This window comes from Neoarius graeffei, chromosome 2 (assembly GCF_027579695.1).
Source record: "Neoarius graeffei isolate fNeoGra1 chromosome 2, fNeoGra1.pri, whole genome shotgun sequence".
Taxonomy (NCBI): Eukaryota; Metazoa; Chordata; class Actinopteri; order Siluriformes; family Ariidae; genus Neoarius; species Neoarius graeffei.
The window spans coordinates 30,888,413-30,913,436 of NC_083570.1; the positions used below are offsets into that span (position 1 = coordinate 30,888,413).

Here is a 25,024-nt window from a genome sequence, read left to right on the forward strand (position 1 = left end):
CTCCTAATGCTTCTCTCATAAATGGTTAACTACAGAAAGCATGTTGGACATATTTTGGGTGCTATAGTCATGATAGTAAGTATGTTTGTTTTCAATACTCATACACCAAGTTGCCAAGTTTTCCAATATATTATTATTTGTTGATATTATATTATGGTGCTCTGTGTTGTTCTCATTTATGTATTTAACAACAGTATCAAAATACTCGGGTCTTGAAATAAATGCACATTAGTCATGAGCAATGGTAACTACTCTCTTTTGTGTTATTTTTGACAGAAGTAAAATTCATACATGAACAAATTTTGGCTAGTTGATTTTCTGTTTGGCTAGTTACTTTGGAAGGTAACTAGTCCGGCTGGCTGGTGAAAAAAATATATGAATTTCTAGGCCTGGTAAGACACATCTGCACAGTTGTGAACTGGTCTTCAGTATTTAGACTGCAGAGTAGACTTAAGGTGACTCTAAAAATGTTCCCCATCTAAACTGGTGGGTACTGAAACCCAGTCCTGTTGTCTGATGGGAAGGTCTGCTGAACAATGTCCACAACACAAGCTGGCAATGGTACACGGATCCTCTGTCCCAGGAACCCATAGATCCACCTCACAAACTGTTGGTAGGCAGTATAGCAGTACCATCTGCAAAGACATAAAGGGAAAAAAGATCACATGAAGAGAAGAAAAGATCACCACCAAAGAATAAACTGTAGTGAGGTCTCCATTGATTCTCTATTGACTCCAACAAAAAGAAGCATTAAATTTTCATCTTGTGCAACTCTGTGGTAAAATGTCATTTGTTCGTGCGTAATTACTCAGCAGGACTGTCCTCATCCAGATTGCCATGCTCCTGACAGAAGTGAAAGTAACTGATTATCTAACCATCCATATTAGATACCTTTTCATTTTAGCAGCATTTAAAACAATTAACTGATAGACCTAGTCTACAACCAAAATCTCATACAGCATATGAACAAAGTCTGTCAGGTAAAGCAATTGAACCATGCCGACACTGTGTCTGAGGCACCATTTCTGCCTGATCTAGGTAGCTGACCACTTTGTAGATTCTCCTTGCAAAGCTGTGAGGGTGAGACAGATAATGTTCACTGATAAATTCTGTTCATCCACTGTACCTAATTACACGAACTAGGGGTCTGTAAATTACACACTCGACAGAGTTCCACTTCCAACTATCTTGCTAGGCCTAGTACAGTAGCTGAGTAGGGGTGGATCGGAAACTATGTCAAAATTTTAAAATGAATTTTACTCATTTCAAGGTTGTTGTTTTTTTTTTCACTATTCTTAAACCTCAAGTTGAGGGATTCCTGGATCTAGTAGGCAACACTATCCCCCTTCCCACCCTAAAACAGGCTCAGACTCTTCACTATGGTCTATGCCTGTGACTATGATGTCCAGACTTCTTAATCTTAGACCAGATTAGTCGTTTTGTGGAATTGACACTGTCCTTGAGCACAGGTAAACAAGTATAGTCTAGTCTAAATTAATTACATTTACAGATTACAGTAAGCGTACAAGACTTTAGTCTACAATGCCAGTGGTCAGAGTGCCTAGTGGCTGGTGACCTGTCCAGTGACAGTGCATAGGACACAGGCAGAGGGGCGATATGTGCATGAAATATTACTTGTTGACTAATATCGTCAGTCGAGGCTGAGGAAAATTAATTTATTTAATTCTGATTGGTTTTCCAGAAGGGACTGGGTCAGCAGGGATTTTACTTTTCTTTTTTCTTTTCTTTTGGTTCAGTAGTTGGTTGGAAATTGTATGTCCCTGAGTGTTGAAAATGCTTGAAAACAATGACAAACACAGGCTTGAACAGTGGGTACTCTTGGGTAGCTGGGAAAATATTTAATTTTAGCCTTCAGGTAATAAAATAAGTAGAGTAGCTCTACACTAGCACTGTTCTGGTACACTGGCTGCAGTCTAGTGACTACTTTTCAGTACAGTTGTCTACACTAAGCGACATATCTCTGTGCCACACTGTGCTTTTGGGAGGTCGGTAGTCGGTAGACAATTGCTGAACTGGAACAAATCCAATTATTTCATCTTGGCTTGAATTATAACTTATTGACAGGAATTACTACAACCCCGATTCCAAAAAAGTTGGGACAAAGTACAAATTGTAAATAAAAACAGAATGCAATGATGTGGAAGTTTCAAAATTCCATATTTTATTCAGAATAGAACATAGTTGACATATCGAATGTTTAAACTGAGAAAATGCATCATTTAAAGAGAAAAATTAGGTGATTTTAAATTTCATGACAACAACACATCTCAAAAAAGTTGGGACAAGGCCATGTTTACCACTGTGAGACATCCCCTTTTCTCTTTACAACAGTCGGTAAACGTCTGGGGACTGAGGAGACAAGTTGCTCAAGTTTAGGGATAGGAATGTTAACCCATTCTTGTCTAATGTAGGATTCTAGTTGCTCAACTGTCTTAGGTCTTTTTGTCGTATCTTCCATTTTATGATGCGCCAAATATTTTCTATGGGTGAAAGATCTGGACTGCAGGCTGGCCAGTTCAGTACCCGGACCCTTCTTCTACGCAGCCATGATGCTGTAATTGATGCAGTATGTGGTTTGGCATTGTCATGTTGGAAAATGCCAACATATGCAACATATGCTCCCATCCAGACGTCGTCTGGATGGGAGCATATGTTGCTCTAGAACCTGGATATACCTTTCAGCATTGATGGTGTCTTTCCAGATGTGTAAGCTGCCCATGCCACACGCACTAATGCAACCCCATACCATCAGAGATGCAGGCTTCTGAACTGAGCGCTCATAACAACTTGGGTCGTCCTTCTCCTCTTTAGTCCGAATGACACGGCGTCCCTGATTTCCATAAAGAACTTCAAATTTTGATTCATCTGACCACAGAACAGTTTTCCACTTTGCCACAGTCCATTTTAAATGAGCCTGGGCCCAGAGAAGACGTCTGCGCTTCTGGATCATGTTTAGATACGGCTTCTTCTTTGAACTAGAGAGTTTTAGCTGGCAACGGCGACTGGCACGGTGAATCGTGTTCACAGATAATGTTCTCTGGAAATATTCCTGAGCCCATTTTGTGATTTCCAATACAGAAGCATGCCTGTATGTGATGCAGTGCCGTCTAAGGGCCCGAAGATCACGGGCACCCAGTATGGTTTTCCGGCCTTGACCCTTACGCACAGAGATTCTTCCAGATTCTCTGAATCTTTTGATGATATTATGCACTATAGATGATGATATGTTCAAACTCTTTGCAATTTTACACTGTCGAACTCCTTTCTGATATTGCTCCACTATTTGTCGGCGCAGAATTAGGGGGATTGGTGATCCTCTTCCCATCTTTACTTCTGAGAGCCGCTGCCACTCCAAGATGCTCTTTTTATACCCAGTCATGTTAATGACCTATTGCCAATTGACCTAATGAGTTGCAATTTGGTCCTCCAGCTGTTCCTTTTTTGTACCTTTAACTTTTCCAGTCTCTTATTGCCCCTTTCCCAACTTTTTTGAGATGTGTTGCTGTCATGAAATTTCAAATGAGCCAATATTTGGCATGAAATTTCAAAATGTCTCACTTTCGACATTTGATATATTGTCTATGTTCTATTGTGAATACAATATCAGTTTTTGAGATTTGTAAATTATTGCATTCCGTTTTTATTTACAATTTGTACTTTGTCCCAACTTTTTTGGAATCGGGGTTGTATTATACTAACAATTACATCAGTCAGAGATTCTAACAACAGCTGGTATTGGTAATTATCAATGTGAACAAGAACAGGTAGTCTGTTAGAGTCATCCCTCCACCATGTCCACTTGTCAGCTTGCTGAGATCTGAGTGGCAGTCACTCACCTCATTGTGGTTGTCAGTGTGATGGTCCTGGTACAGCTCAAACTGGTAGGGCTCTGTCCCGAGCCCTACATTCTCCCTCTCCTCCTCTGCCCCCTCCTCTCCAACTTCCTCTTGCCCAACTAACTCCTCTTCCTCATCATCATACAAGACCGCCCACATGTTTTCAGCCATTTTCTGTCGGCGAGCTTTCCAGGCAAGGGTTCACCGATCTACGCCATTTCTGGTTTGGGCCATTCTCAGTGGAAAGGAATTCCAGGCATCGCTTTGTGGCAGGAGGTTTACATTTTTTATTTTGTTGATTTTTCATCTCCACACCTTGTGATTACACTGAAAATTGAAAGTTTGTGTTAAAATCTATAAAATGACACAGTGGAGACGTGTTTGTGTCGGTATCACTTTAAGCAGATAGTAGGATTTTGGGACTTGTGCCATTTATAAGGTGTCATTATTCCCAATGTTGGCTAAGTAGCTTTTCCAAATAAAGCTGTACTCAAAATATTCTACTGAATGTCTTTTCCATTCTGATTGAACTGTACTGTTGAGTTACTAGTCGCTTCTGCACACTTACATTGTCATTCCAGTAGGTTTGCATTATTTATTTGTGAGATCTTGCCTTATCAGACTCTTGGAATCTATCACACAGCTCTGCAAGTCAATCAGGATTTTCTGCGTCCTTCAATAGGGTGTGTGTGTGTGTGTGTGTGTGTGTGTGTGTGTGTGTGTGTGTGTGTGAGAGAGGGAGAGAGAGAGAAGGTTTATTGGTGATTGTGTTATATATGTGTGTATGAGGGGGTTGATGTTTAACTAATCTCTCTCTCTCTCTGTCTCTGTACTCCAGGAAAAAGCAGACTCCAGTTCCCTCCATTTGAACTCTGAGATCCAGGTGTGTGTTGCACCTGTAACTCATATTATCAGTCACAAAATCACTGATTTAGAAAACATATTTAATCTAAACTCACATATAATGGAAGTGCCAGATATGCTGTAAACTGCTGAATGCCACAGTATTTGTGTCAAAAAAGCTGTTGAAAATAAATAAAGTTCACTTGAAATTTTTCATAAGTGCATTTTCTGTTTCTCACCACAGGAGTTGCTCAGTTTCAGCAGTGAGGTGTCTACGCCAGAAACGGAAAGAAAGTAAGTGTACCTTAACAACTGTAATAATATACAGTACATGTAAGGACGTCTGTTTCTTAAATCGTGATAAGAACTGCTCTTATGGGAAAGTAATCAATAATTCGAACTCTTAGCAGCTGTTTTTAGCCTCACTGCCCTGTACATACCAGGGTTGGAAATGAACTTTTTTATCTTCCTGCCACTGTGGCTGGTGGATTCCAAAATCCACCAGCTATTCTTTTTTTTTTTTAACCAGCTACTTTGTTGTTTTACCTGAAAGTGTGTAACTGCATGTGAAAAATAATACAGTAAGAGCTACAATATGCAAGCATGATTATTTAATCATGCTATTTTATTTCATAAGTTAAATATTTAAACTCAAAGAAAATACTGACATTCTCTCTCTCTGTCTCTTTCTCTCTCTCATGCACACACACACGCGCGCACACACACACACAAAATGAACTGATGGAAGTTATATTTGATGAGTTGAGTAGATTAAAAAGCCACTAACCATTCACAGGACTCTCTGTTGTTGGTTTTTCTCCACTTCTCATTTTAAAGAAATGTTTTCGACCTTCGCTTCTTTGGTCAGTGTCTCCTGGGAGGTTTTCTCTGCAGACCTCTAAACCCCTACAATGTAACATTTTTTGTTTGTTTGCTGCAACGTTAACCCAGGCTGCTTGACCTGAGGTAATTATCTTTAACCGTCAGTTGTTAGTTAGCGTTAGTGTTTTATGCTCAAGTTAGCCCTTATTAGCATTTTTTGCTCAAGTTAGCGTTAGTTAATGTTTTACGTTCAAGTTGCTACATTGAATCCGAGGCTTCTTGTTTCACTTGGACACTTTAATGAGGAGATTGTGTCCTCATTAACTGGTCCGAGTGGAACAAGCAGACCCGCAATTCAATCTGCGTTGTGGAATGTCACAAATATTTCTGTTACAATTGCATTATTTCTTTGTATATACAACTTTTATTCACCCACCACTGTGGCTGGTAGGTTGAGCAAACTCACCCGCCACTGCACAAAATCACTCGCATTTGGTAGGTAGCGGGTGCTAGTTTCCAACACTGGTACATACACACAAAACACACATGCATGTTCATGGGGATAGTTTGCTGTGTGTCTGTGTGTGAAACACATGTTTCAGACATCCATGTCCAGCACTGTAGGTGCTTCCAGGCTTCCTTCCTTCCTCCTATTGTCTTGAGATGGTTAAGATGGAGCTGCTGATTAGAGAGCAAAAGGAAGTGAGCGAGAGGGTGGAGGGCTTCTGGATGACTCAAATAGGATACAGAATGAGTCTACAGAACACAAGGAAATTAGTCAAGCACTCACTACAAAAGGTCAAAATGACCAAATAAATATATATTTATATATTTTTTTACTTTAGTGCTTAATAGCTTCATGATGACCTCATTCATGCTTCCAGATCTATATTAATCCTACAGATAGTCCATTAATGGTTATTAACTGATAGCATGCTAGGTCTTTTTGATTTTTTTGTTTGTTTTTTCATTTTCCCATGTTGCTGTACTGCATATTGGAATTGTAGCGACCTCCTGATGGTGATGTAGTATAGGTGAAAATTTAAATATACACATATTACAGCATGACTGTAGTTGTAGCATGAACTTGCACAAGGCAACTACTAAACAAGTGCTCATACTAGTGAGCGACAAAGTGACACAAAGCAGCAATTTCGGCGACCCTGGCAACATGCGAAATATGTTCACACTTTATGCAAATCAGGTATGATGTAATACAGCAGGACTTCCAAACCACTGGCTCAAATGATTATTCAGATCAACCGCATGGTACAACAGTTTTCATTCCCTCTCTCACAACTTTAGTACCTACCTGCAATTAGTTCCTGTGGACTTCTTTGGACTGGATGAACTTTTTTCATAGTTCTTAGAACTGTTTTTTTGTGTGTCCACACTGCAGGAACTGAGAGTATTCTACAATCTAAGAATCATAGTTCTTAGAATGCTGTTTTGAGGGACTTTTTTAGCTCCTACTTCAGGGTAGGTACTCTCCCAGCACAAGAGGAATCATGACTGATGGAAGTGTATATTGACTGGTTAAACACGAGCCAATACAGCGCCAGCAACCACCACTTTTAAAAATCTGTGTACAACATTAGCCATGGAAACAACGGGTCTTAACTTTAGCATTAAATAGTGAAAGAAAGAAAAAACACAGTGAGGTGCAGTCTTTATTAAGTGTATATGCGAGGGAGGAAATACAGTGCAATTTTGACTCATCAAAGTGAAATGTAAAAATCTTCCTTAGCGTTTTCTGTGAACGTCACACTAGCAAGCCAGCGTACGTCATGTGTTCCTACTGAATGCAAACAGAAAAAAAGCCCTTGAAGGAATTGTAGTTCTTGGGGAAGCTCCCCAGTGGGTAGTTCCTCTTAATGAGTCCCTAGAACTGTTTGTTCCAAAAGCTCCTCTTGACTCAAAAAAACTTCTCATTCAATGTGTATGGAGACATTATGAATAAAAGTAGAGCTTGGAAGGAAGTAGCGGAGATTGTCTCAGTAAAGTGTTTGTAGCTAGTACAATTAGCTTCCATTGCTAATCTGGTAATACTGTAACTAATATGAAGCCTGGCAAGTAAAATGTAAATCAAACCAATTTTTACACAAGTTAAATTTGTGTGTTATACACAAAGTTGTGTGTAATGAGGTTAAAAGGAGACATGTATGAACAAGGGCGTTGCACCAAATTCTGGGCCCTATGCACAAGCAGTGGCCATGGGCCCCCCCCCCCAAAAAAAAGCTCACCAGTTAACAATGCTGAAAGTATCTAACAAGGGCGTACTACCAGTCCAGTCAGTTATGTAGCCACACATTAATCTAACAACTCTTAAATGAATAAAAAACCCTAATCACACAATACGTCACTGAATCTTTGTTTTATTTGCAGAATGATTAAAAGTTGTAACAGTAAATGCCACCAAAGGTCACCAAACATAATAGGCCTGCATGAAAATTGAGCACCTTTGCATTGGGCTGAAGAGAACAGATTTTTGTCAAGTAGCTTATTTATTACATAAAAGAAATGCCATTTCCAGATTTCTACATTAACAAAATGCTTCCTTTAGATGAAAGGTAAACAAAACTTGACTCTCTTGTCATTTTTCATTTTAAAAAGGGCAAAAAGAAAACAGGCTTCCACAAAGTGCTAAACACTGGAATTTATACCCCAGCTATTAGCCTAATTATGTTATGGCCCAATATAATTTAATTTTCATTTAGTATACTATTGCAATGCAGAGAAAAAAGGCATCATGTTATTTCTAATTTTGTGTTGTGCAGTTTTTAGCACTGACAATCGCGGTGGTATTGAAGCATTTATAACCACGGGTGTTCATTTAATGTAGGCTATTTGCTTTCACACTTGGGCTCACCTTTCTTGGGAAAGAAGTTTTGAGCAGTTGCTTTCCCTCATTTCTTTTCTTGTCTCTTTCCTTTTCTTTTCTTGTGCATCATCTTCCATGGGCGGCACGGTGGTGTAGTGGTTAGCGCTGTCGCCTCACAGCAAGAAGGTCCTGGGTTCGAACCCCGGGTCCGGCGAGGGCCTTTCTGTGTGGAGTTTGCATGTTCTCCCCGTGTCTGCGTGGGTTTCCTCCGGGTGCTCCGGTTTCCCCCACAGTCCAAAGACATGCAGGTTAGGTTAACTGGTGACTCTAAATTGACCGTAGGTGTGAATGAGAGTGTGAATGGTTGTCTGTGTCTATGTGTCAGCCCTGTGATGACCTGGCGACTTGTCCAGGGTGTACCCCGCCTTTCGCCCGTAGTCAGCTGGGATAGGCTCCGGCTTGCCTGCGACCCTGTAGAAGGATAAAGCGGCTAGAGATAATGAGATGAGATGAGATCATCTTCCATAGCACAGATAGCCTACAACGCGCAGTGCTGCTACGTTAAATGCGCTTAGTTAAAAAAGCCCGGTGAAAGCGGACTAAACCATTGCGTGCAAAGGGTGGGGGGGCCTGTCCCCAGACACTATATGTAGGCTAGGACAAACAATTCAATCCATTAATCAAACGATTTATTTACCCAAAACATTACATTTACATTAGTTAGCAACATATATTGTGATCTTTAAATGGTATTGATATTTAAAGGAAAATAAAATTACAGACTCCTCAAGGGCCCTCCCCCCACTTGGGGCCCTGGTAACTCAGTCCCCCTTTTCCCCCCACTACGACGCCCCTGTGTATGAATATGGTGAAAGCTAATACACACGCAACCAATTTTCACACTTGATTAAAAGAATTCATTTTATGTGCTGTATGCTATACATTTTGTATACATACTGCTCTTTTGTATCGGAACTGAAATCACTGGACGGACAATACATGTCCACCAGAGATAAACTACAAGAAAATCATCTCTTGTTACTGTGAATGCAGGGTGATGCAATGGTTTCTCAGCTTCTCTACAATTGCAAGTTACTACTGTAGCTAGCAATCACGCTCGGGATACTGCTCTGCCCTGCCCTGCTTTCTCTCTCTCTCTCTCTCTCATACATGTGGTATTTTTTTCATAATGACATGAAATGTACTTGTCAGTGTACCTCCCTAGGTATCACCCATGTGTGAAAAACACTCACTGTATTTGTTAAAGCACTAACTGAGTGTAAGTAAGTGTGAGCTAATTAGAGCATTCATACATGTCAACCTATACGGATTGTCCGGAAATTACACGGATTTTAGCTCATTTCAAGGGCGTACGGGCGTATAAACAAAGTCTTATGGATTTTCAGTATTTTCTGACCTAAATTTATTTTGTGTATCTTACTTGAACATCGTCAGCTGATCATCGCAAAAACATACAAAAGCTCGATTTATAGACAAAGAACAGCGTGTATGCAGGGGCAGATAACCCAGACTATGTGAAACCAGATATTTATTCCTCAAGCCTCGTGCAGTATCGCGACTGCGAGACTTTGCTCGTTCTGGTCATGCGCACGATCTGCATTTAAACGCGCCAAACGGTCATTGTTCGAATGATTTTCTCATTGTGCAGAGCGACATTGTTTACACCTGAGAGATTTTGAATAGCATCTGCTGAGTGAAAGAATGGGAACACCAAGAAAGAAAATGAGATACGGCGGGCGGTATCTTCCTGAATGGAAGGAGACATTTAATGGTGTCATTGTTCAGATGAAAAATGAGGAGTACGCGCACTGCACAGTTTGTGTGCGAGATATAAAAGTTGCGGCGTCTGGAGTTTACGACGTGAGGGAACACATGAGGTCCAAACTACATCAGCAAAATTTGCACCAGAAACAGAATCAGCCACAAATGACAATGTTTGCAAAGCCTAAGACCGATGATCAACCAACAAGTGTAATAAGAGCAGAAGTTACGATCTGTAATTTTATTGCTCAGCACAATTTGCCGCTAGCCGTTGCGGACCACCTGACAGAACTGTTGCCGCGAATTTGCACAGACAGTACAATTGCGAAATCTATCAGCTGTAGGCGCACCAAAACAACGCAAATAATCAAAAAGAGCTTGGCCCCCGAAGCTACACTACCGATCATCCAGCACTGCCGGACATCGCCATTTTCCTTGATGATCGACTAGTCTAATGACAAAAAGACGGACAAGCGACTGGCCGTTTTGGTGCGAATCTTCGACATAAACAGAGGGGCGAAGTCAAGAATCATAGACATGCCCGTGTGCAATATCGGCACGGGCGAGGTGATTTTCGACATGCTGGATGAAGTTCTCAGGCAAGTTATATTTACTTATTTATTTATTAAGTTTGGTGAGATTCGAAGGCTATAAGGATTTTATGTTGATTTTATGGATTTCTTCCTCTGATACTAAAGGTGGACGCCCAAAGGGGTTGACATGTATGAGCATTACATGTTTAAAGGCACTCTCCGGTTCTGTACAGAACAAACACACTGAGATTACCTAGACTTCCTGTCTGAGTGACTGCATAGATAGTTTTTATTCCATTAATTATCAGTAAAGTGAGGATTTAACATCAACGCTTTAGTTCTGCTGATTGCTGTAAATGGACCAAAAATAGTGTGTGGGTTTGTTTTTTTTTTGGGGGGGGGGGGCAATGGATTTTTAGGAAATCCTTCTGTCTTTTCCATTAGCCCTGACCTCTCCAGAAGGCCATTCCCTCATCACTTCCCGTGGGCACTACTGACTCTGCTGTGTGTGTGTGTTCTAAGTTGGAAGACACTTAAGGCCTCTCATACAGGACACCAGGTGCATTCTGGGATGTGTCAGATCTACAACCAGGAAGTCCACCCACTTCCTGGAAATGTAACCAATAAAGACATTAGCTTCAATGTACTTATGCACTATTAAGTGGAAGGAAAACCACACTCGCGTCTTGCTAATATATTTCTGATTCTTCACTAAAGGCTGCATGCAGCTCCCAGGCGCTGATTAATCCATCATCTAGCTAACAACATTGCTTTACTGACATTGATGGAAATAAAATAAGAATAATATCTCTTTAAATATAGCAACTTACAGGAAGTTTTATCTTTCTTGCATTGCCATGGCAATCCTCACAATCCAAGCTTATGATTTTGGGTCATTATAAAGTCTGATGTTTGTTTGTGTCAGTCAAGTTGGAGCAGTTGGTGGAATTCTGAATGGTTACTGCATTGTGCAACATGAAGCTTTAGCTCAGCCTAGTTCAGCAACATCTGTAATATCAGTAAGCATGATTACGTTATCAGGCATCGCTCTGTCTGTCAACTCCTAACATGCACAGCATTCCTGGCAATGGATAAAAGAATAAAGCTCAGCTGTGGATCTGTGGATGGCTCTGTAAATAGTAAAGCTGGTGAAAAGGCCCTAATTTATTAAGCTACTATTCAGCAGAGGTCCTTTACATAGAAACAGCATGCCTACTGCTATGAGCCCTGTCGCTAGCTCTCTTTCTCTCTCTTGCTCTACAGAATAAAACAAAGAGACAGAGCATAGTGATGAAAAGTGGGGCCTCATCAATTATCATACATTATGTTGCTGTGGCAACACTGCTTTTGTAAAAAGCATTAAAGATCTTAACTTCCAGTTCACCCCAACACACATTCTCTCTCTTCACACACACACACACACACACACACACACACACACACACACACACACACAGGTTTTTTTTTCGTAATATCATGGAGCTAATTTGTGTAAGAAATTATTATTATTATTTTTACAGTTATTATTATTGTTATTATTATATTTATTAATTGATTGATTGATTGATTGATTGATCTCTTTATTTATTTAACGTAGTAAAGTTTGTGACTACGAGACAAGAACATCCACCTTAGGTATTACATTTCCCCGACAGCTTGACCCTATTATAATGTCACAATGGGCGGCACGGTGGTGTAGTGGTTAGCGCTGTCACCTCACAGCAAGAAGGTCCAGGTTCGAGCCCCGTGGCCGGTGAGGGCCTTTCTGTGCGGAGTTTGCATGTTCTCCCCATGTCCGCATGGGTTTCCTCCGGGTGCTCCGGTTTCCCCCACAGTCCAAAGACATGCAGGTTAGGTTAACTGGCGACTCTAAATTGACCGTAGGTGTGAATGTGAGTGTGAATAGTTGTCTGTGTCTATGTGTCAGCCCTGTGATGACCTGGTGACTTGTCCAGGGTGTACCCCGCCTTTTGCCCGTAGTCAGCTGGGATAGGCTCCAGCTTGCCTGCGACCCTGTAGAACAGGATAAAGCGGCTAGAGATAATGAAATGAAATGAGATGATGTCACAATGCATTTTTTCTCATTGATATCGTAATATAAAATAAATTATTTTGATGGAAGCAGCTGATGTTAAAAATTTGTGAAATTTTTTCTATTTTTCCAGTGTAAAAATTGTACATTCACTGTGTACTTCAAGATGTGCTATAAAATAGGAAAATAAGCTGATTATCATTTTTATTCATAGTAAACAAATGCATTAAATATATTTAATTACTTTTTAAAAAAATTTTTATATAGCACTGCAGTTTTACTGGTGGCTTCTGAGCACAGCTATAAATATTGTGATCCATACCATGTATCGTAGAAATGCTTTTGAGAATTGAGATATGATATTTGTATGATGTGATTTCCTGAGTGCTCTGTGCTAAGCTGTTTTTTTTTCCTTGGATGTGAGAAAGTTTGTCTGCTACAATGGCATATTAATGCCATTGAAGGTAAAAAAAAAATGGAGCTGGGGAGGAGGGGATTATTCTGAGAAAATACTTAGAATTTTAGAAATTAATGTGCAAAACATGACAAAAAACTCATAAATTATCTGAGATTATAGTCATAAATTTACGAGAAAAAAAGGCTCAGAAATACTGAGAATAAGAAGTCACAAATTTATGAAGAAATAAAACTCAGAAATGATCTCATACTTCCTGGCTGCAGTGTATTCTGGGAAATGTAGTTGAAAATCTCTTAGCATTTTATTCTTTTATATTGCACCATCAAGGAGGAAAGACTGCATTTCCTATAACTCTTGGCTCAGCTGTTTCAAAGTAACAGAGATTTGGGCAGATGAGAAGAATCCACACACTGAAAGGAACGCGAAATTGTTCCTGCACAATAATTATACATTTTACATTAAACAGTTTAAGGAGAAATACATAGGTGATTATAGAAAATCGCGTGCGCTGATTGGTTGAGAAATTCAGACTATTTCTCCTTAATCACCTTGAGCAACTCGGCAAAATGGCGGCCAATCACTTTGTCATCGTAAGTGAGGAAGAATTACAAATGATGAAATAAAATGCTGTTCCTAAAAGCACTAAAGATGCTATGACATTTGGTCTAAAACTATTTAAAAGCAAGGTTGAATTGTGATTTATTTTATCTGTTTCAAAAGAAAGTATCTTATGCGAGTTGGCATATATAAGTGATGCAAGTCTGTGCCATGCTATTGTTACATTTGCATGCCACTTTTGAAGTTTGAAATAAATTATTTTTAATAAGTTTTTTTTTTCTTTACATAAACACCGGTGTATTTATACCAAAACAATTATCCGCTCCAGGCTCAGTGAATATCGGTGAATAATAACTGAGACAAAGTCGAGGTTATTATTCACCAATATTCACTTCACCTTTGGCAAATAATTGTTAAAAAAGGACACAGATCAACAAAGCTGTGTGGTTTATACATTCATCTGCCATTGTATCCAGGAAGCGCAACAATCAGTCATGTGCTTCCTGGCTGCAGTGCATTCTGGGAAATGTATTTGAAGAGCTTTTAGTGCTTTATGCTGTTATGTTGTGTGATTGAGGTGGAAAGACTGCATTTCTTTAGCTGTAGTGTCTGGTGTGATGACGTTGATCCAACCTTGCAAAGTGAGGCAGTCTGGTTCCTTGACAAAAAACACTATTTTTCCAAATTTTATTTCTCGTTAATTTGTGCCTTTTTTACTCTGAGGGAATATCCAAGTTTTCTCTCAAAGTTATGACTTGAATCTCTTTTTTCCTTGGAATATTACTCCTCTCCCCAGCTCTGTATTTTTTTAAACTACAATGGCCTTAATATGCTGTTGTAGTCAACCAATATGAGGAAATCAAAACTGTTCACTTTTGAATGCTTGTACACACATTAAAAAGACGTTTGGTTTCACAGCTGGACGTCCTTAGCAAGTTTCTGTAAGGGTGTTCCTTGCATTTGCTTCTGACTCACTTCTTTCTTAATTTGTTTTCTTCCTGTCTGATAATTAAAGCCTGGTAATTTTTTTGTCTCTTCAATAAGACAGAAAGACATGTTTAACATTTAGAAATTAATATATTTTGACTGTGAATGTGTGTGTGTGTGTGTGTGTGTGTGTGTGTGTGTGTGTGTGTGTATTGCTGTGTTAAAACTCAGCCTTAGTTTAAACAGTCCTTCTGCCAGGCCATCATGAACATGGACAAACATAGACTCAGTTATGTGCATTTCAAAAAGACTTATTGCTTATTGAATTGGCCAGTTCTTGAGTACACACAGATGATGATGTTTAAAGGGACGAGTGGGTCAGATGCCAGTGAACCCTGTTTTAAAGCTTGTATTCTTAAGCTCAAAACCAGGATATTGTGCCTCTGGGTGTTTCCAAATGCCTGTGCTTTATGTTTTTCTGTTGCCCTGAGATGCAAAGATCAAATGTAAGCAGGCAGTAAGTGTGTGTCTGTCCCTATATCTCAAACTCCTCCTCCTCATGGCCACATCTGGTCTCAGTATAACTTGCCAGTGCCTTCCGAGCCTCAGGAGCCTGGGGTCTGGAGGCTGTGCAGGTCTGCACTGCCCCCTAATGGTGCACTGTGTAACTGGAGCCTCACAATTGCTCTTGTACAGAAACATGTCTGGCATGTTGATTGCTGAACATTTGAATCCAGATGTGGTGTAAGAGCAAGAAAAGTTGGTGTTGGTGCTGAAATCAGTAATTAGTTTCACACCTGATGTTTGTTATGAGTCCATGAAGGTCACTATAATTCCTGCTTTCTCTTCTCAGGATCTCTCTGCACAAGTCCAACTCTGAAGATGGCTCAGGTGAGTTTCATCAAACCCCAAAATACAGCACTTACAAATTAAACAGTGTTTATCTCCAAAATGGATCTGCACACTTGTTCAAACCACTGAGGGAACTTTTATATTTAATGATTTTTTTTTGTTTTGTTTTTCCCAGCTTTTCTCCCTAATTTAGTCTTGGTCAATTAGGGAGCAGATGAAAGCGCTATCCACCCATTTCTATGTGTTAATGAGCTCACAGATGACCATCACTGACTTGTGTCACCATGATTGATAGGAGAGAGACCAAACCACACCCCTGTCTCTGAGAGTACATCCAATTTTAGTGTTAAAACAGAGTCGAGACTCAAGATACATTAATGTGAACATGATATCAGTCAAACAGTGCGAAACAACAACACACCTTCAATCTCAGTGTTATTACAAACCAAAATCTGTGAAGTTCACGTTCATGGTATCTCTCTATCTTCAGGAAAAGCCTGAATCAGCCTCTTTTATCTCTTGTTTCTGAGCTCCCTGTTTTTAATGAATTATTCATTAAAAACAGGGAGTTCAGAAACAGGAGATCAAGCTCAAAGAGGCTGATTCAGGTTTTTCCTACTTGGTTGGTATAAATGTTGTAGTGGGCACCATTTCTCGTTTAAGAAAAATAAATATAAAGTTCATTTTTTTCAGCATCCAGATCATTTTCAAAGCGAGCCTGCCTTTGGGTGAAATGTAGTTCCCTCTGAAATTTGGTCGTTGTGATATATATGTTTATTTCTGTAATATCTCACAAAATATCAGGCCATTCTGTGGCTTGGAAGTTATTTAATTTGAGGGGATTCCCTAGCAAATAATGTGCATGAAATTGCTCACTTTGCACAGTCAAGCAGACAGAGGAAGTCTGTGTGCACATGCGCAGGTTTACCTTTGACCATGCACTGACAGTTGCCAGCTGACATCTTGAATTGGGTCATGGTGAAGCAAGAAAAAATAGCGGAAAATTTAGGACCACATGGCCCTAAATTTATTAATTGTTCTATTTAAAAAAAAATTGGAAGTCTGTGATTCGAATTCAGCAGCTTTCAGTCCACTAAACAAAAATAATTGGGTGTCAGGGAAAATTCTTTTTATGACCTACACTTGAAAAATTTGAAAGGCAGTCTACCTTTAAGTGGACATTTGTAAGAAAAGCTTCAATAGTGTAACCAGCCATCATGTTACTCCAGGGCTGACCTGAATTTCTCTCTCTCTCTCTCTCTCTCTCTCTCTCTCTCTCTCTCCTCTTACAGGAAAATGGGATAACAAGAAGAAGAACAAATCTTTTTGGCAAAACTTTAGAAAATCCCAGAAAGGGCTCATGCGACAGAGCTCTAAAGGTAGCTGTTTTGTTTTTTGGTTGGTGTTTTTTTGTTTGTTTGTTTGTTTGTTTGTTTGTTTGTTTGTTTGTTTTTTCCTGTTCTGAGCTGTTTCCTGCTTTTCCTACCTGTTCATCAATGTAACAGTTCTGACTGACTGTGTTAGGAGAGGACATCGGCTATGTGGCCAGCGAGATCACCATGAGTGACGAAGAGCGCATCCAGCTAATGATGATGGTCAAAGAGAAGATGATCACAGTAGAGGAGGCTCTGGCTCGGGTAAAGGCCGACCCTGACATCATCACCAGTCCTGCTGCTGCATCACCAGTTCTGCTCCTGTTCACTAACCCTACTCACCCAGACTAACAGTTCTAAATGCAGTGCATGCACACACACACACACACACACACACACACACACACACACACACACACACACACACACGTGCATATACATCTCAGACACCGTGTAGAGAGGCTCCTGTGGGAATCATGCTTGTGGTCAGCTTTTTGCTCATACAGGGAGTGGTGTTTAATTCATCCTGTTAGTTGAAAAAGTATTTGTGCCATTATTCTCATTGCTTTTCATACTGTATGTCTGGGTGAGTAGGATTCAAGCTGATGGTTGTTCTCTCTCTCTCTCTCTCTCTCTCTCTCTCTCTCTCTCTCATATTGATTTACTCTAAGAGAGTGTAACCTCTGCACAGTATGGAGTGTGTGTGTTTCCTCTCTCCACAAGGCCAGCATTGATTCTTCTCCCAAGGCAAATGCTTTTGCAAGGTCTTACCTCATGGAAGTTAAAACAGATTTGTTATAACAAGGACTGCCAAACTTGTATGAAAACACATGTAACAGTTACTAAGCAAAAGCCAGCTGTTATCTACACCGCTACTAAGTGGAATATAGTAAACTTTCTACAAATCACAGTTTGAAGAGAATGAAAGAACCATTTCATATCTGAGAGTATGGACTTACTGGCTATTTGTAAATACATCTTCTCTCCAGCATTCTTCACTTTACACTGTGATCTCGTTGGTGCAAATCCTGTTTGATTTCCCTCAATTTCTACACCTTTGGCTGAATTAATGCTAAGCCTCAGTGGACTGTCAGTACTTGAATGTCTGGAATGTATGCGTTTTTTTTTTTTTAATGTGTACTACATTCTGAAGACACTTCCCTATTTATTATCCTTAAATCTGTTCAGTTGTATTGTGTATGCGTGTGTGTGTGGTTTATTTCATTCTGAAAGTGAATTTAGTGTAGTCCTCTGATCTATATTTGTAATGTGTGCGTGTGTGGGCGGCTCTCTCTGACCTCTTGTTCTTCGTAGCTTAAGGAGTATGAGAGAAGCAGGCAGTTAAGCACCAGTTCAGACACTGCAGAGTGTGCTGATGGAGCCAGTCCCACTGTTAACCTACCCTCCACCTCCAATGTAAGTACTGCACACAAACGGTGTGTGTGTGAGAGAGAGAGAGAGAGTCTGTCTTGTGTAGTATATACAGTGGTGCTTGAAAGTTTGTGAACCCTTTAGAATTTTCTATATTTCTGTACAGATATGACCTAAAACAACATCAGATTTTCACACAAGTCCTGAAAGTAGATAAAGAGAACCCAGTTAAACAAATGAGACAAAAATATTATACTTGGTCATTTATTTATTGAGGAAAATGATCTAATATTACATATCTGTGAGTGGCAAAAGTATGTGAACCTCCAGAATTACCAGTTAGTTTGAAGGTGAAATTAGAGTCAGGTGTTTTCAATCAATGGGATGACAATCAGGTGTGAATGGGCACCCTGTTTTATTTAAAGAACTGGGATCTATCAAAGTCTGATCTTCACAACACATGCTTGTGGAAGTGTATCATGGCACGAACAAAGGAGATTTCTGAGGACCTCAGAAAAAGCGTTGTTGATGCTCATCAGGCTGGAAAAGGTTACAAAACCATCTCTAAAGAGTTTGGACTCCACCAATCCACAGTCAGACAGATTGTGTACAAATGGAGGAAATTCAAGACCATTGTTACCCTCCCCAGGAGTGGTCGATCAACAAAGATCACTCCAAGAGCAAGGCGCGTAATAGTCGGCGAGGTCACAAAGGACCCCAGGGTAACTTCTAAGCAACTGAAGGCCTCTCTCACATTGGCTAATGTTAATGTTCATGAGTCCACCATCAGGAGAACACTGAACAACAATGGTGTGCATGACAGGATTGTAAGGAGAAAGCCACTGCTCTCCAAAAAGAACATTGCTGCTCGTCTGGAGTTTGCTAAAGATCACATGGACAAGCCAGAAGGCTATTGGAAAAATGTTTTGTGGATGGATGAGACCAAAATAGAACATTTTGGTTTAAATGAGAAGTGTTATGTTTGGAGAAAGGAACACACTGCATTCCAGCATAAGAGCCTTATCCCGTCTGTGAAACATGGTGGTGGTAGTCTCATGATTTGGGCCTGTTTTGCTGCATCTGGGCCAGGACGGCTTGCCATCATTGATGGAACAATGAATTCTGAATTATACCAGTGAATTCTAAGGGAAAATGTCAGGACATCTGTCCATGAACTGAATCTCAAGAGAAGGTGGGTCATGCAGCAAGACAGTGACCCTAAGCACACAAGTCGTTCTACCAAAGAATGGTTAAAGAAGAATAAAGTTAATGTTTTGGAATGGCCAAGTCAAAGTCCTGACCTTAATCCAATGGAAATGTTGTGGAAGAACCTGGAGCGAGCAGTTTGTGTGAGGAAACCCACCAACATCCCAGAGTTGAAGCTGTTCTGTACGGAGGAATGGGCTAAAATTCCTCCAAGCCGGTGTGCAGGACTGAGCAACAGTTACTGGAAATGTTTAGTTGCAGTTATTGCTGCACAAGGGGGTCACACCCACCGGATACTGAAAGCAAAGGTTCACATACTTTTGCCACTCACAGACATGTAATATTGGATCATTTTCCTCAATAAATAAATGACCAAGTATAATATTTTTGTCTCATTTGTTTAACTGGGTTCTCTTTATCTACTTTTAGGACTTGTGTGAAAATCTGATTGTGTTTTAGGTCCTATTTATGCAGAAATATAGAAAATTCTAAAGGGTTCACAAACTTTCAAGCACCACTGTATGTATCTAACGCCGTTACACCATGGTGTGAGTGGTCACATGTCAATCCATTTTGAAGAAAGTGTGTACTCATTTGTTAAAGGGTGTGTCCTCTGTTAGATTTCACACACCATAACAGAAATCTTCAAGTTATGCCACAGATTCTCAATTGGATTGAGGTCTGGGCTTTGACTAGGCCAGGGATGGGCAATTATTTTTTCCATGGGGCCACATGAGAAACAGAAAATTTTGTGGAGGGCCGGACCAAAAGGCTGAACTAAATTCTGCATAATATTAATTGTATTTCTTTATATAAAGCAGTAAATAACATTGTTTTTACAAGCTGCTAAGACTGGTAAGAGTATGGAAAAAACGAGGTTGCCTTACAAAAAATGTAATTTATTCAATCAAATTTCCCAAAACAATGGGACAAAACAAAATGTGAACATTTGTACCATTTTTTTTTCAGTCACATTCACCCCAAAACACAATAAAGACATCACAATATTGTCTTTCTACTCCAAATATCAAGCAAGATACATCATATTATAATAATGATGCCCACATTTGTAGTCTAATCACCTCATTTGGTGTTTTTCCAGTTTTTTATTTGTTCAGTGAGAGAAATCTAGTCTCTGTTGGTCTTTAATGAGTGCATCAGAGTCAGGTTGAATGTCTGAGGTGGAGATGTGAAGCACAGCTGACAAATGATCATCGGTGACAGAGGATCTATACCTGGATTTGTTAAACTTCATCACTGAAAATGTTTGTTCACATATGTAGGTAGAGCCAAAGGGAACAAACATTTCTTTGGCTCTACCAAATGTCTCCTCATGTTTGGAAACTTCTGCTCCTTGAGAGAAGAGTAAAAATCCAGCAGTGTTCCTGACTTAAAGTGCTCTGCCAGTATCGCATCAGACTGCAGGTCAATGAGTTCCAGCTGAACATCACTGGGTGCATTATCCACATCACAGGTAAAGGGACAGGAAATCATCTGCATTTCACCCTCCATTGTTCTGAAATCTTCAAATCACCTTGAAAACTCACCATGCAGCACTCCTAACATACCTGTGGAGGTGGTCAACTGATGGTGTGACTTCCTTCAGGGTTTGCATGTGAGTGAGATCGTTGCTCTCTAGTTGCCTTGAAAGAAACTGCAACTTTGTCATGAATGCCTTCACCAGGCTGTGCATTTCGTGGACAAAAAGGCCCTTGCCTTGCAGTTTGGTGTTCAGTGCAGTCATCAATGCAGTCACATCAACAGCAAATGCAAAATCTGCCATCCAGTCCTCATCTGAGAGCTCTGGGATGCCTTTGCCTTTCTTCTCACAAAACTCTCGGATCTCTGTTTTCAGGTCCCAAAATCTTTGTAGCAGTTTGCCCAGGCTGAGCCATCTGACAGCTGTGTGGTAGCTGATGTCACTGTGTTCAGTCTCGTACTCCTCTAACAGTGCAACAAACTGCCTGTGATTTAGTGCTCGTACCCTGATGAAGTTTACTGTTTTTGTAACAACATCAATTACATGGTTAATTTTTAGCACTGACTTGCACAACACATGCTGATGTAAAATACAATGTAAAAATACCACTTTCTGATCTGCGTTGATTTCATTCACTTTATCTTGCAGACGTTTCAAAAGTCCAACATTTTTACCCGTCATATTTGGACAACCGTCCGTTGTGACTTCTGCCAGTCTGTCCCATTTCAGTCCCAGTTTGTCCATGTATGCATTTACCTCCGTGAATAAACCGCTCCCTGTCGTCGTCCCTTTCATTGAGCGCATTGCTGCCAGCTCCTCCGTAATCTTAAAGTCTGTTATCCCACGGATGAATACGAGTAACTGGGCTGTGTCACAGGCATCACAGCTCTCATCCAAAGCCAAGGAAAAAAAGTCAAAACTTGCCACTTCATGTTGCAGCTGAAGCTCCAGATTTCCCGCAATGTCCTCGATCCTTCTGGTCACGGTTCACCTGGACAGCGGGACTTGCTCAAATGCTTGGTTTTTTTTCAGGACATATTAGCGCTGCAGAGTCCACCAAGCACTCTTTCACAAATTCCCCCTCCGAGAATGGCTTACTGTTTTTAGCGATTTTGTGGGAAAGCACAAAGCTGGTCTTGGTTGCTGCATCTACCTTTCTTCTTTTTGCGGACATTTTGGGGGCTAAAGTCTTCTTGTGACCTGCTCGCAACAACGTCGATTCAGTGTAGGTATCAGATCTACAGATCAGCTCGGGCTCCGGCGCCTGCTGGTGACATCACACTATGTGATTGGCTGGACTGTTTGAAGGATGACTGTAGCAATTCTGACGGGTGGGTGGAGCACAGAAGGACGGCAGGCCAGAACTGAGTTCACCAAAACTCTTTTATTTTCCACTTTTCAGTGTACTTATTTGCCACTCTCCCAGTCACACACACAAGGCGTCTGGTTGGGGAGAGGGCTCCTTTCCTCTGCCCTCTCTCTCCTTATATAGGGCGCGGTCACTAGGGAAGACACACAAAACACACGTTAACTAACATCAGGTGCAGTGATTCTGCCACTTACCTTCCCTGACTCTCCCCTCCAGTCACAAACCGACGCTTGACCACGCCCCCGCTGCCACAATGACGTACAAGTTTGTGGTTGGTCTGGACAAATTACGGAAGTAGTTATCGTGGGATTAGGTTTCGTGGGATTTCATGTCATGTTCATGTCGCGCGCATTGCGTTTTTGTTGAACACAACTTCAAAATAAAAGCAATGCATATTCAGTCCATGCATGAGGTAAAATTAGAAAATACGTTTATTTTGTAATTTCTAATTAACCTTATGCGGGCCGGTCAGAATGAACCAAAGGGCCGGATGCAGCCCGCGGGCCGTAAAATGCCCAGGTCTGGACTAGGCCATTCCAAGACCTTTAAATGTTTCCCTTTAAACCACTCCAGTGTAGCTTTAGCAGTATGTTTAGGGACATTGTCCTGCTGGAATGTGAACCTTTGTCCAAGTCTCAAACCTCTGCCCAATTCTAACAGGTTTTCCTCCAAAATTGCCCTGTATTTAGTGCCATCCATCTTTCCTTCAGTCCTGACCAGCTTTCCTGTCCCTGCAGATGAAAAACATCCCCACAGAATGATGCTGCCATCACCATGCTTCACTGTAGGAAGGGTGCTCTCAGGGTGATGGGAAGTGTTGGGTTTGCGCTACACATGGCGTTTCCCATGATGGCCAAAAAGTTCAATTTTAGTCATTTGACCAGAGAATCTTCTTCTATGTGTTTGAGGGGTCTGCCACATGCTGTTGGGCAAACCTCAAACGTTTTCTTAGGACCCCGTCACACTTATTCAGAATTAGCAGAAATCAAGCAGAACCAGCTGGAATGAAAAAATTTTCAAAATTCATGCCACATTCGGGCGGGAATTTCAAACTGGCCAACATTCTTACAGCTTTGTAAGAATGCCGTTCGAATACTTAGAATGCACTTTGAATCCACCTCAAATGATTCTTGCACACTCCGGGTGTATTAGCTTTCGAATACAGTTCAAATGTAGTTGGAACACAGTAGGAATACCTGGAATGCTGTTAGAATGCAGTAAGAATATTAAGAATGCACTTTGAATGCCATACGAGTGCGGTTCGATTGCTGCCCGAATACCACCCGAAGTCTGGTCGGAAGGTGCCTCGAATGCTGTACGAATTCACCTCAAATGCAGTCAGAACGCTCCCAGAATAGCCGCCAAATATGTTTCGGATGTCTAAGGGAATTCAAAGAGAATGCAGCTTGAATACTTAGAATGTACTTCGAATATCCCGGAATATACGAAGAATTTTCATTCCGATGGCATTCCGGCTCATTCGAGGCACATTCGGGACATTCTGGCAGGATTTGAAGTGGCTTGCCATTTCGATTTTTCCCTCAAACGCAATCAGAATGTTTCGAATGCTGTTGGAATGCCGTAAGAATATTTAGAATGCAGTTAGAATGCACTTCGAATGCAGTTCGATATTTCTCCTCTTCAAATGCACCTTGAATGTTTTGAGCATGAGCAAAACATTCGGGCTGGCCACAAGAATGGGCCCAAATGTTTGGAATGCACTCAGAACGCAGTCAGAATTTTTAGAATACACTTCGAATATCTCGGAATATATGAAGAATTTTCATTCCGATGGCATTTCGGCTCATTCCGCCTCTAGTGTGACTACCCTATTAGGTTTTTTTTCTTTAAGCAGTGGCTTTTTTCTGGCCACTCTTCAATAAAGCCCCATTCTGTGGAGTGTATGGCTTTAAGTGGTCCTATAGACAGATCCTGGAAGACCATGCAAACACTACAAGGATACCTTGAAGACAAGCCTCAAAGCCTGTGACATAGACATTGACTCTTGGGAATACCATGCTCTTGACCACCCGCACTGGAGGAAGTTGTGCTCTACGGGTATCAGAGCTTTTGAACAAAAAAGAACAATGGCCATAAAGGAGAAACAAGAGCGGCGCAAGCAAGGCCTCTCACAAACGTCTTCCTCTGCAACACCTGTGGGAAATCCTGTGCGTCAAGAATTGGACTCTACTCACACATGTGGACTCACATGGACAAATAGCCTGATTGCCTACTCATCCGTCGGGCCGACGGGAGACTCCATCATAGATACCTCCATCTCCGCTGTGGATCTTTGCAACTCCTTCAGTGTTATCTTTGGTGTCTGTTGCATCTCTGATTAATACTCTCCTTGCCTGGTCTGTGAGTTTTGGTGGACGGCCTTCTCTTGTCAGGTTTGTAGTGGTGCCATATTCTTTCCATTTTGCTATAATGGATTTAATGGTGCTCTGTGGGAAATTCAAAGTTTGGGATATTTCTTTATAAACCAACCCTGATCTGTACTTTTCCACAACTTTGTCTCAGACCTGTTTGGAATGCTCCTTGGTTTTCATGTTACTTGCTTAGTAGTGTTGCAGAGTCAGGGTCCTTCCAGAACAGGTTCATTAATACAGACATCATGTGACAGATCATATGACACTTTGATTACACACAGGTGGCTTTTAGTCAGCTAATTATATGACTTATGAAGTGAATTGATTAGACCAGCTCTTATTTAGGGGTTTCATATGAAAGGGGATGAATACTTATACACACTCCAGATTTCTGTTTTTTCATCTTAA

The 25,024-nt window shown here is 40.7% G+C and overlaps 1 protein-coding gene across 5 annotated transcripts in view; it reads left to right on the forward strand.

The window, feature by feature from the left end:
* Positions 1-25,024, forward strand: part of sash1a (SAM and SH3 domain containing 1a) — a 266,052-nt gene that overhangs the window by 174,142 nt on the left and 66,886 nt on the right. For 4 of the 5 annotated variants that reach the window (XM_060914078.1, XM_060914077.1, XM_060914074.1 and 1 more), the window contains 6 exons: positions 4,696-4,740; positions 4,945-4,994; positions 15,447-15,484; positions 16,738-16,824; positions 16,970-17,082; positions 18,133-18,234. In XM_060914078.1, the coding sequence (XP_060770061.1) occupies positions 4,696-4,740; positions 4,945-4,994; positions 15,447-15,484; positions 16,738-16,824; positions 16,970-17,082; positions 18,133-18,234 (435 nt within the window). The remainder of the gene's footprint in view (positions 1-4,695; positions 4,741-4,944; positions 4,995-15,446; positions 15,485-16,737; positions 16,825-16,969; positions 17,083-18,132; positions 18,235-25,024) is intronic. The other variant, XM_060914075.1, reaches the window with a different exon arrangement.